Genomic DNA, 13,205 nt, shown 5'->3' on the forward strand with positions numbered 1-13,205 from the left:
CATGTTCATGTACTATATTTTACAAAAACATTATCTCTTGAAAAAAGCCATATAATTCACAAAAGTCTTATTATGCAAAATTTCAGGACCTTACACTAAGTGGTACTAGTGTCACTGCAACCTCAGAAGTTCATGTTACCATCATACTGGTAATACTCATGTTATAGAAAGGCACAGAAAGGAGGGATGGCATCTAGTGTCGCATTGTTTATACCAGTTTCATGAAATCCACCAAATGATACTAAAGTTCTTAGGGGAGCACCCTGACATGAAATCATAAGACTGTCTTTCCTTAAAAAAATATGGCATAGGGGCTCAAAATGAAAAGGGGATTCCATATTATGTTCATGGACCCATCTGTAGCAAAATTAGCAGTAGTTCTACTGACAAATATTATCAATCCCAAATGTTTGGAATGTTGTCTGTCTGTGCAGTGTTCTGAGGGCTTCTGCAGGCTTCCTCCATACTTCATGCCCACAACTCTCAATCACATAGAGGTACACTCATTGCATGTGCATCATATTTTTAACAGCCTTTGTTTTAGTTGTATAGCCCCATGTTGGGAATCACTTTTAACAGTTTTCTTCTTTTAACTTGTGTGTGGAGAGCTTTCAATTTTTCTCAGCATCTTGCAGGGGCCTTCTTCTGGCAGGTGGAGGAACTTTCAACACCCACGTTAATTGACTGATATTACTTTATTAATATATATATTTACACTCTGTGAACTGTGTTGGTCACATTTATTTGGCACATCAGTATATATCTGTTGTGCATAGAAAACAGCGTGATGACACTCAGCCTCCATATGGAGTGAACCCTCTAACATCTTTGTTCTGGTCCTCTGGAAGAGAAATGCAGACCTATGTCTGGCTTGGTTGGCGATTCCAAAGCGACTTTTTGCTCTGCACAGTTATGTGATGTGATGCTAAAATACTGCCGTGATGCAATGCACAGCCTGCACTGGTCTGATTGGCTATCAATCCACAGTGAATACCCGGGTCACAAACCTCAGCCAATCACACCACAAATGCAGCCATATTACCATCATCCATTCCTTCTAGAATGTTCCATATGGCAAAGCATCCCCAAAGACAGAGAAATTCTCCAGCTCTTAAAACTTCATGAAATGTTGTGTCATGTTATGCAACTCTCTATATACCATCTACCTCATGAGTTGATTGCATCACATTGCATCATACCCGCTTGGATATTGTGTAATTAAAATGAAAGCATTATTATTCAAAAGTAATGAAATTAAAATACAAGTAAAAAAGTAAAGCTATCGCTGTACCAGGCCGTGAAGGCCCATACGGTTGTGAGACGTTGAGGGTCTCACATTATCTAGACAACCGGCTCAGAGATGGTGATAAGGTTGTCAGCCTTACACACCGGCCACGCTTTACTCCCCAGGAAAATTATTTAATTAATTCCTGGCGCTAATTTCTGTTAGAGGCTGAGTCGACCCCAGGGCCATAGTGCGGCTGGAAGGATTAGGTTAATTGAAAAAAATCCAATGACCTCATCAGGACTTGAACCTGTGACATCCTGACATGTGAATATGACGATCAATTATAATATGAGAATTTAAATGTGTTAATTTTGTCAAAAAAATTCAGTTACAAGGTGAGTTTCTGTAAGGACATATAATTGAAAGCCAGTGTTTACATAATACTCGTAATTGTCAGTGCAATATGATTAGTTTAACTAATCCCATGAAACACAGTCATACTTGAAGAGCTAACAGTCCCTCAACTGACAATGAAATTCCCTGCCATTACTGAATTTGAAGATTCATTACTGTGTTCACAAGATCTCGTCACTGGAACCTATCCTGAGCCAGTTGAATCCAGTCCACACCTTCCATAACCCATGTCCTTAAAATCCTTTCTGATACTAAAGGCAAGTGTTACCATACAATCTGGTAGAAGTTTACCAGTGTTTCAGAGGAATGTGCTGCCTTCATCTTCAGGGTAGAAAAAACTCCAAATCTTACATTTTGATATCATCCTCTTATTTATGTCTATGACACCTGAGTAATTTCTTCCATTTGGCTTTTTCCACTAAAATTTTGTATGCATTCCTTATCTCCACAAGTTCTACATGTTCCACCCAGCTCACCCTCCTTGATTTGATCACTCCAACAGAATTTGTGAAGAGGACATATGTAAAGCTGCTCACCATGTCATTTTCGCCATCATTATCTTATTTCCTATTTGGTCCAAATAGATTCCTATGTTCTTCCTTTAGAGAAAAGATATGGAAGAACAAGTTAAATTTTATTTTACTCTATGTTTTAATCTTTAAGTGTACTCTGACTTTAATCTGCTTATAACTTCCTCATGAATGTAGTTTTTTTGTTGATTTCATCCCCAAATATAAGAAATTTCTTTGTTCCTATATATTCCAAGATTTCTGTGTTGGAAGCATAGTTTTGTGTCATGGAGTGCTGGTAAACTTTTATTTCTGTCCTTACAGTCAGTAAAGTAATGTGAGAAACATATAGGTACAAATTTTGAGATTATAACTATATCCTCAGACTGTGGACATATTTTCTTTCACATGTAACTACTGAATTGTATTAATTATCAGTCATTGACCAGTTATTGGGACCATATACTGTAAAGATTATTATAAACGCTTAAATAGCTGTAATAAAATTATACAGTCGCCATATATATCTATACACAAACACGCAATAATTATAAAATTATGTAAAACAGTTGATCTGTTGGGTCAAGCTATGAATGAAATGTATATCATTGCAACTCTCCTCCAAAACCTACTTTACAAACCTGTACGGCGTCACGTCTCAGCTGACACCCGCAAAATACACGCAAGCCACAATGGAAGAACGGTATTTTCTGTGGTCCGCACCGCGACCGTTGCTGTGCAGCGTTGCGGTAATCACGCCTCTATAACAGTGGAGGGGGTGTTTTCCGTGTCGTCCGCGCCGAGGAGCTATCTCGAAGACAACTGGGGTTACCCACTGTTAATTTGCAAGAGTGCTTCTGTGAAGAGAAAACTTCATTGTATGTAATTCAGTGAGACTGTTATGCTTCCTGTGTTAAAACACTAGTATGTCAGTTGTCTATAGGTGTAACGAGTAGTAAGTGATCAATAAATCAAGTCACCAATCCGAACTCCGTCTATAGTCACACGCACCCCTAAATCGGGACAATATTGATTTTGCATGGCGATACATTTTCCGTTTCCATTAGTCATTTATTTTCTCACATTGTGACACGAATCAATGTAAATGCAATTAAATAACTTTCGTCACACAAGCTTTTTTTTTAATTGTAAGAAAAAATGTAAATACAAGAGAGGCCTAGGCAATGGCCATCCGACCTTCTGTATCACATTCTAATAACGCTAATAACAACCACCATATTCTACGTCAAACGTGGTTCATCAGTAAACTTACCCTGCTGCCTCTAACGACAAAGTCCTGTATTACTCACACCACAAAAGCACCGTGGTAAACCATTCACAACATTACGTCATGTTGTTCTCGACATATTAACCAATAGCGTTGTTGGAAATTTTATGGTGTGTCTTGGGCATCTTGGGTAACTGGTCAGGCAAAATCGGCTATATAGAGGCGATACAGGCATAGAAGTTCACTTTCTGTTTCCTCTCCGGTTGTAGTAGGTTTGAAATATTTCAAGCAGATTTCTTCAGATTTAAGGTAAGGTATAGTAAAAAGAGGTACTGTACTTCTTGTGGTGTCCATATGGCATTGTAGTATTTAAAATGGTTTCCGACGTTTGAGGAACAATGGAGTTTGGCCAACGAATTTCAGAATTATTTTAAAACAAGTTATGTCGTAATTTAGATCGAACATCAGTTTGTTTTTTATTCGGGTGCATTAGCATTTTATTTTAAAAGCTGATTTTGTTGCAGATGCCGAACATTAAGTTACAGAGCTCAGATGGGGAGGTTTTTGAAGTGGATGTGGAAATAGCCAAATGTTCCGTTACCATCAAAACCATGTTGGAAGATTTAGGTAAGGGTGAAACGCAAAGTATCGCAAATTTAGGCGAACTTATTCGGCAGTAGTATCTGGGACATAAAGACAGTGTAAAATTATGTACCAATCCAGAGATAATTCATTTTAAGTAAACGTGGTTTATCTAATTTCGATAGTGAGCTCAATATTAAACATATTGCAGTGTTTTACCCGATTGGAATTTGGTGTAATGTGATAAATTCAAGTTCCTTAGGATAAGACTGAATTGTACATCCATTTTGTACAATTGAAATTGTTGTTCACAGTACCTCTAAAGTTATATTGCCTTCCCCCCCCTCCTTTTGTTACTATAGAAATATATAATTAAGAACAAGTTAGCAGTATGGGGCATTTGTGCAACAACGATATTTGAAGTGTGCTAGTAGCCAGCACTATTTTGTCCCATGTTTCAACATCAGCAGTGAACATTGTCATTATACCACAGATCACTTCCTGGTCTGATTGTGAAACATAATCACAGTATATATGTGAGGAGCTGTAGTTCATGTGGTGGCACTGTTTTGAGAAAATACACACTTGACCTTCACTTCAAGTGGTCTTGTCTTACTGTACTTCTTGCTGTATACAAATTAAGTGAACTACATCACTAATTGGACACATGCATACTGAAGGATCTGTGTGTGCTAAAGGACAGCCTCATTTACTATGAAATGTACTCATACTGCATGAATGGCATCAAGTTGTGCAATAGAATTGGCTACTGATCCATAGGAAACAGGCTTGCTCCATCATGCCATGTACATGAGATGGGATGCATATGTAGTAATACTATTCAGTGACTTCAACATGTGACAGAATTCAGTATTTCTCTTTACTTCAGATGACCAGTTTTATTCAACTTCTGTATTTTTGGATTTGCTAGTATAGAGCTCTGCCTGGGACTGAAATAGTTCAAATCAGCTGCTGCTCTGTACTGATGATTCGACTCTATTGGGAAATTACAGATACCATAAAGAAAAACACAAATTGTAAGCAATGTTATTAAGGAGTTTGGTTTAGAAGAAAATTCAGAGAAAACTGTTAGATTGCAGGGCGAGATCACAACCTAAGAATGGCCAGTATATCCTTTGAAAATATGACACAGCTCAGATATTTGGGAATGGCAGTATAAGATCAGAACGTGATTAAGGAGGAAATTAAGAGGAGACTGAATTTGAGTAATGTTTGCTACCATTTTAATCCAGAATCTTTTGTCTTCTTATCTGCTGTCTAGAAACATAACAGTTAGAATATACAAAACTATAATTTTGCCTGTGGTTCTGTATGGGTGTGAAACTTAGTCTATGACATTAAGGGAGGAACATAGGCTGAGGGTGTTTGAGAGAAGGGTGTTGAGGAGAATATTTGGACTGAAGAGAGATGAAGTGGCAGGAGGTTTGAGAAAATGTCGTAATGAGGAACCTCGTAACTTGTATTCTTTGCCATGAAGTTGAGCAGGCTGAAATTGGAAGGGCTTGTAACATGAATGGGGGAGGTGAGGGATGCATATAGGATATTGGTGGGAAAGCCAGAAATAATGAGACCACTCAGAAGTTTAGAAATTGGTGTGAGGATAATGTTAAGATGCGGTAGTATGGACTATATTGATCTGACTTGGATATGGACTAGTGGAGAGCTTTTGTGAATGCGAGTATGAACCTTCAGGTTCCATAAAATGTTGGGAAATTCTCAAGTAACTGCACAATTGGTAGCTTCTCAAAAAAGAGCACAGGTTGTTGGAGGTAGTTATACAGAGCTCAAGAAATACAGCTTACAAATGATAAAACAATTCCATCCAGTGTGACTGTTGAAGCTTTTACTACTTCACTTCTTAGCACCCTAACAGTAAAAACACAGCACGCTACGAACAAATATAGGATGACAACAAGAACTACTGTCCCAAGAAAGACAGGCGGCACAAGTTCGAATGAATCAAGGACAGTTGCTGTAGCTGTAAGAAATTTGGATTTTTTATAAAGTGTATATTACAAATATTGTATATTTATGTATTTTAAAAATCAAAACACCCAATGTAATAGTAGTATCTAAAAGTATTGATATTCCCTCTGATGATGGTCTGTAGGGACCGAAACATGTTACGGTGACAGGAAGTGAAGTAGTAATAGCTTCAACAGTCACATTGGACAGAATTGTTTTATCATTTGTAATATTGTTAGTGTGATGGACCAGAATGAACAAATCATATACAGCTTACGTGTCTACTAGCTATTTCCTATAGTCCTAATGTGTTTCATGTTGATGTTTTTATACCTACCACTGATTTTTGTTAGTTCTTCCGTGGCATATTATTGGAGTCTTGTGTACCTGATGCAGGTAGCATGTTGTGTCAGGCAGTAAGTAATTGCAGTTCTATCATTTTCATCAGTTGAGACATTCACCAGTCCACTGTAAAGAATTTTGCCTGTTTATCTTCATGCATAATGTAGGTATGGATGAGGATGAAGAAGAAGTGGTACCACTTCCCAATGTAAACTCTGCTATTTTGAAAAAAGTTATTCAGTGGGCTACATACCACAAAGATGACCCTCCCCCACCAGAAGATGATGAGAACAAGGAGAAGCGAACAGATGACATCAGCAGCTGGGATGCAGATTTCCTTAAGGTTGATCAAGGAACACTCTTTGAACTCATATTGGTATGTTAAACATATTATGTTAGTCATGTGGATGTGCAGATAATCATGATACCATTGGGGAGGAGCAATAAAGTTCAGTGACAGTGTTCTTATTTGCTTTGGTGCAGACCTGCAGGACATGTATGCTGCATTTGAGGTTCTCACAGCAGTGACTAGGAACTGCACAGCCCTGTGGGTTATAATTATAATGCCTTGTAGCTGAGAGAGCCCAGCATTTCAGAGGAATTTCATTTTCAGAGTAAGAGTAAGCTGAGCAAGAAACCAGCAGAAGCAGGCATCACAGTACTGCCAACTTTGAGCTACATGGCTTTAGGACCCAAAAGAAAATCCTTCATGGTGGTTTCTTGCTTGGCTTTCTCTTTGACCTTGAAGGTGGAGGTGATATGTTCTGCTGAAACATCAGTTGACTCACCAGACTACATGGCATTGTATACCATGAGATAGAACTCTCTGAGTACAAACAAAATTTGAACAACTTTATAATAGGACAACTGGTGGAAGTCCTTAGCCTCTCATATATATTGCCCCCCCCTTTATTTTTGCAAATTTGTTTCATTTTTTATTGCTATACTAAACAGCTATGTAAATTAAAGTAAGCTTACATGATTCAAATTGTCCTGTCACCAATTTTGAATTTTCTGGAGAAGTATAAAAATATATATCCAGTGAAAATTTTGTATTAACTCCCCGAATACATTTGGAAGCTGTTTATTGATTTTTGTTCCAAAACAAAAGACAGCAGAGGCATGTATCATATGTCCTTATATAATAATAAAGTTTATGTATTTACAACTTGTTAAAACCTATTATCTCATACATCATATTTTAAATTCGTGTGTATTATTAATCATCCACGTGGGGGTCATTCTTATGTTTCTAATGTTTTGTGTATATTATGTCTTATGATGTGTTCTACTCTTATGGCTGCGTACGTTGTATCGTCGGATGTGTTCACACATTAGAAACATAAGAACGACCACCATGTGGATGATTAATAATACACACGAATTTAAAATAAGACATATGAGAATAGGTTTTAACAAGTTTTAAATACATAAACTTATTATATAAGGACATATACAAATTTAATATTATTTGTAAATGGACGTATAAAGGCAAGCAGTGAAATAGTTGACGGATCAGTACACCTGAAGATGGCAGCATACTGCTAGAACATATAGTGTAGAGGTGGTAAATGGGATTATATGCACTTGAAGACTGTTAATACATACACATTATGAATTTGTTGANCAATGGGATTATATGCACTTATGAATTTGTTGATGGATTTGTAAACCTTACTCAGTTGGCAGCAACATATCGGTAACATGTTCAGCAGTGATACTCAGTTTGCAGTAATTATATGGATTTCGTGATTTGCGTAAAATTAAGTGTAGCACGTATCTTATGTCTTGGCTGTGCGTTCTAAGGCATCATCTTCACCAGCTTGAACACTGGGAACATTGGTTCGAATTCCATTCAAGGAAAGGGTGTCTGTGTGCATTTATTCTGTGTTTGTGTTGTACTGTGTGTAGGTAGCAGCCACGTGGTGGGCTCATCCCTCATCCAAGCAGTCCTACTGACTGTATGTAGGACCAAGAAACTGAAAAAGTGGTCAAGGTCCAACAGAGTGTTGTGGAGCCTTAGATGGACAGTGTCATGTGTGTGTTCAGCTCTAACTTATTCCACAGTATAAATAAGCAGGATCCTTATGGTGTGCATAATCTTATCAGAATGTTCCTGGCACAGTTGTATAGGCTATTCAGCAACATGTGATTTGGAAGGAGAAATTTGTAGCCTGTTAAAAGGCTCTATTCCAAAATTTGCATAGGAAACCCATGAGACCCTCTCAGGATACTTTAGTACCTCAGTTGACCCAAGATGTGTCTAGTGTTACTGCTGTAGTGGTCTTGTAATTCTACTTGCTCTTCACAGGCTGCCAACTACCTGGACATCAAAGGTCTGTTGGATGTGACATGCAAAACAGTAGCAAACATGATCAAAGGAAAGACACCCGAGGAGATCCGAAAGACTTTCAACATAAAGAATGATTTCACAGCTACTGAAGAAGAGCAAGTTCGCAAGGAGAATGAGTGGTGTGAGGAGAAGTGAAATGGTTCCTCTTGAAATGGAAACTTAACTACCTTCATGGTTCCAAATGCCTGAGTAATCCTTTCTTTAGGGCATTTGAAAACTATTACTGAAAATGGTGACATTACAAAACTTTTTTTTTTTCTTTTTATCGTAATTGTAGCTTGTGTGTTGGCCAAATCCAAAGAGTCACTGATAATGGTCCACAATACTCTTTGTTACGTCTGTATACTCGTATATTTTATGATTAATTACTATAAGCACACTACACTATCTTTAGTTACATCTATATGCTCATAGATTTTAAGATTAATTATTATAAGCACTAAACTGTAAATACATCTGTTAGGTTACTTATTTTGCACTATGGTTATATGATGGCTGATTGTATCTGCAACACTTTCACAATTAGATAAATTGACAAATTTTCCTAAATTAAAATGTTTTTAAAGTATATTAACTCAATTATGTTATTAGATATTACTGACAGTATAAAACGGTGGTAAGTTTGGTTAAAATTGGAAGATTAAAAAGACTTGTTAAATTGTGAATAAATTGCTACACTGTAACAAACTTTCAAGTGTTTGAAATAAATTTTACTATCAATTAGGACTGTTTCATTTTTTACATCACTGCCCTAGTTGTCTTGATCAGTAGTTTCTTGTAACTGATGTTCCATAAAACCTAATAACCTGAAGACCTTTGTTGTTTTGTTTGTTTCTCTAACACTTGCATTTGCTGCCATCCTTGAATTTGTGGCTGGTGTTGTCCAAGAACAAAATGCTGAAAGGCATATTTATACCAAAGAGAGGTGAAATAACAGCAGATCAAAGAGAATTACATAAAGGAAAGCTTCAGAGTTTGGTCTCTTGTCTAGTGGGACTTGCAGCATGGAAGAAATTTATGTTAGAAATCTGAAAGCATTTTCTGCCATTTTAAACTGAACAGAAGTATGGGCATATGACCAGTCATATAATAAATAAAGGAAATGAATGAATAAATAAATATAAAAGCCAATGTTGCTTAGATTTTTGGAAAAACAATGATAATTTTATACTCAAAACTTATTATTAAAGCTGCAAATTTACTTCAGTTGGGTTACCCTTGTCAAGTGTTAATGTATGCAAACCAATATAGATTTGAAGCCTTTATGGTGACAGTGTACAGTAGTGTTCTCAAACAAACAGCTGTGCTCAAGTGGCACTTCAGAGAGAGAGAGAGAGGCTCTTCTGTGGCATTACATAGCATGAAAGTACATACTAGGTCAGAAATGAGGAAAGAGTTTTATTTCGTTGTATTGTTTGTGTTTTGTGAATGGTGATAATATTTTGATGTGGATAAACAAAGAGTAGGTAGAAACATGATTTGAAAAGTCTTCCTTTCCCATAAAACAAACATCTCAGAAGTTCATATAATCAGATAATTAAAATCCTTTTGGAGAGATCTAATAAGGAACGAACAGGCTAATCAAAGTAGGCGCTAGATACACAGGTAACAGCTGTTTGATTTCACATCTTCATGGAATGTAAATAAATGATGATGATGTTCATAAAACATTTTAATCTTTACTAGCTGAGCACCACATATTGCAATGGCACATATCCAGCATACCATTGTTACAGCATTAATTTTTTACCCCTGAGTTGAAGTATGATCACCAGTCCTGAACTAATTCATTTAAAATCCCTTTTGAATGATTAAGGTTGAATAACTATCTCTATGTGCTGTTGATCTCAGGCTTGCTCTATTTGGTGTGTCATATGTGATATTAGTCTCCGTGATATTACAGCCATCCAATACTAACCACAGGGATTACTTTCCTGAAAGATATAAAATCATGTTTGGCAAGAGCAAGGCCTTATGAGAAATTGGGGTTAGGGTCTCTGGCTCCTGTTGGTCATGAAAACTGAACAAGGAGCAAATTCATTCTCTGAATGTGAGAACTACATATATGTCTCAAAAACTTGCACTGCAGTATAATTGAACTGGCTTCAGATGCCCTTGCAGCCCTATCTTCAGTCAAATACAGATCTCATACTGTGGAAGTCATTGTCTGCATGTACACAAAAATTAATATATAAAATGAAATCCTGCAGTTAGCAAACCTGGATTCAAATGGAAAACCACAGGTACTTGAAATCTATGATTAAATGGATTCTTGAAGTAAAATAAACAGGAATACTAAATGAATGAATTATTTAATAATAAAAGTGACTGGTTATATAGATTTGAATGAAATATGTATTGTGTCCATGCATGTCTGTAAAATAAGCTGTGAAACGTAAAGAAGTGTGTATGTTTGATTTGTTACAGAAAAATATTTTTCAGTTTGAATGTTAAAAAAGAAAGAATGGAGCCAGGATAGCTCAGATGATATAGCAATGGGCTACAGGCTAGATGTCCAAGGAACTGGGGTTAGCTTTTCAGCAGGGCAAGAGATTATTCTCATCACCAAGCATCCAGACCAACTTGAGCCCACCCAGTCTCTTGCACAGTGGAGACCATGAACTCTTTCCCCAGGGATAAAGCAGCAGGATCATGAAGCTGACCACTCACCTGCATTTAGTGCCAAGTTTAAAAATGGTGGAGCTTTAATCACACTCCCCCATACGTCTTAATTCAGAGGGAAAACTGATTTTGTCTTAAGGTGAAAATGGGCGTTTCATCTGTAATTCAACAATATTTTTTTTATTGAAATCAGTGTTGAATATCACTCCTGTTTTCTTTCATTATGGCGTGAGCCTCTCTTTTCCATTTACTAATGGCTGGTCAAATATCATGTCATGCAACAGGTCAGTCAGTATAGCAATGGGCTGTGGGCTGGACAGCTGCAGTTCAATTCCTGATAGGGGCAAGGGTTTTTTTTCTACTTCACAGCATCCAGACCAACTTTGGGGCTCACCCAGCCTCCTATACTATGAGCACCATGGGCTTTTTACACAGGTAGAACAGCTGGGGCATGAAGCTGACCTTTCACCTCCATCTAGTGGTGAGGGCAAGAATGTTGGAGCTATGCCTCTACTCCCCAGTACAGTGGAACCTTGCTTAACAAGCATAATTTGTTCCAGAATCTTACTCGTAATGCGAAACACTCGTTAAGCGAAACAATTTTTCCCATATAAATTAATGTCAAATTTTATAATGTGTTCCATGCCGAAAAAAATACTCAAAAAATTTTATGTATAGCGTTTATTCAAAGAAAATTATGTATACATTGTTAAGGAGCGTGAATCATCTTCATCTTTTCTTCTATGCAGAAAAAAAAANCAGCGTTTCTCTTATTGCGCCAGAAGATTGTTGCTTTACTGTTACCTCCTCCTCCTCCTCCTCCTCTGACAAACTCTCCTCCACAACTTCTTGCTGTGAAACACAATGCAACTCCAAATCGTTGATGTAGACCAATTGTATGTACATGCTAGATCAGCCATGCTCACACCTGGTTCTCGCTTTTCAATGATTTTATGTTTCATTTAGTTTTATTCTCTTATGGCTGTCTTTTTGCGGCTTTTTCTTTGGGGACATTTTTGCAAGGGTTATTAAACTTTCCACAAAAAAAAATCACAAATAATATGTCTGAACACAAGTCTGGAAAAATGTGTGATCACAAGCGGCACTAAGATACTAGCAGAACGAGTGCTAAACACTGACTGATGTAGCAAGCGCACAATTTGGGACTTCCCCACTCATTATGCGAAACATCGCTCGTTAAGCGAGTCATTTTTTACAATTTGTTTTGCTTGTTATGAGAGGTGATCATTAAGCAAGGTTCCACTGTATGTCTTCATGATGTGATGCTTAATTAATTAAGCAGAGGGACAGCTTTGTCCTCTGCCTTCTATGAGAAGCCACATATGTTCAGTTCCTTATTGTATTTTCAGTGACTGAAATGATTCTATATAGTTTTTCAGCTATTCAGGTTTGTTCCAAACATGGCAATGTCATGTGAAGAATTTTGTGGCATTTAGGTGAATTTGATGAATTCAACTGCAGCATCATCTGACATTTTCAAAAAGCAGGTAATATGTATACAAAAATATCTGTTTTTAACATTCAAAGTAGAAAATATTTTTCTGCGTAAAAAATCAGTAGGACTGCATAGATCTTTTTATACAGATATTCATGGTATGTTCAACATAATTTGCATGATTTTCTTTCAAATGCATAGAGCTATTCATTTTTCATCTTTTTGTGCCAACGGGTATGTTAACTATGATGTACAGCTTTACTGGAAGATATATTTCTTTATCTTCACAGTCTGTAGAGTGTAACCTGGAAATGTTTTAACCTGTCCATCAAAATTTACTTCACAGATATGGTTGACTTAATTACTTTTTGAACATAAATTATTTTATTAATTCAGTATGTAGAATCAGTTACAGGCACGCACTCTCCAGGTGGTTCCTTAATTTCCCTAATTTTAGTGAGGCATTGCTCATTTGTGGTTCTGAA

The 13,205-nt window shown here is 36.9% G+C and overlaps 1 protein-coding gene across 3 annotated transcripts; it reads left to right on the forward strand.

Moving 5' to 3' along the window:
* Nucleotides 1-3,557: 3,557 nt before the first annotated feature.
* On the forward strand, nucleotides 3,558-9,365 carry LOC111870551 (S-phase kinase-associated protein 1). 3 transcript variants are annotated; one of them, XM_023862927.2, is made up of 4 exons: nucleotides 3,558-3,708; nucleotides 3,904-4,006; nucleotides 6,457-6,665; nucleotides 8,601-9,365. In XM_023862927.2, exons 2-4 carry the CDS (start codon nucleotides 3,904-3,906, stop codon nucleotides 8,775-8,777), a joined length of 489 nt encoding a protein of 162 aa, XP_023718695.1. In that variant the 5' UTR covers nucleotides 3,558-3,708; the 3' UTR covers nucleotides 8,778-9,365. The 3 variants fall into 3 exon arrangements, with proteins under 3 accessions (XP_023718695.1, XP_023718694.1, XP_023718693.1); XM_023862926.1 differs by having other exon boundaries at nucleotides 3,558-3,693; XM_023862925.2 differs by having other exon boundaries at nucleotides 3,560-3,688.
* The last annotated feature ends 3,840 nt before the right edge of the window (nucleotides 9,366-13,205 follow it).

This window comes from Cryptotermes secundus, unplaced genomic scaffold (assembly GCF_002891405.2).
Source record: "Cryptotermes secundus unplaced genomic scaffold, Csec_1.0 scaffold117, whole genome shotgun sequence".
In the NCBI taxonomy this organism is placed as follows: domain Eukaryota; kingdom Metazoa; phylum Arthropoda; class Insecta; order Blattodea; family Kalotermitidae; genus Cryptotermes; species Cryptotermes secundus.

What these genes read in the sequence shown, in the direction of transcription:
- LOC111870551 (XM_023862927.2), top strand. Translation starts at nt 3,904, where the DNA reads ATGCCGAACATTAAGTTACAGAGCTCAGATGGGGAGGTTTTTGAAGTG. An exon ending in AACCATGTTGGAAGATTTAG is followed by an intron (nt 4,007 to 6,456) that starts GTAAGGGTGAAA and finishes TGCATAATGTAG; the next exon opens with GTATGGATGAGGATGAAGAA. An exon ending in CACTCTTTGAACTCATATTG is followed by an intron (nt 6,666 to 8,600) that starts GTATGTTAAACA and finishes TGCTCTTCACAG; the next exon opens with GCTGCCAACTACCTGGACAT.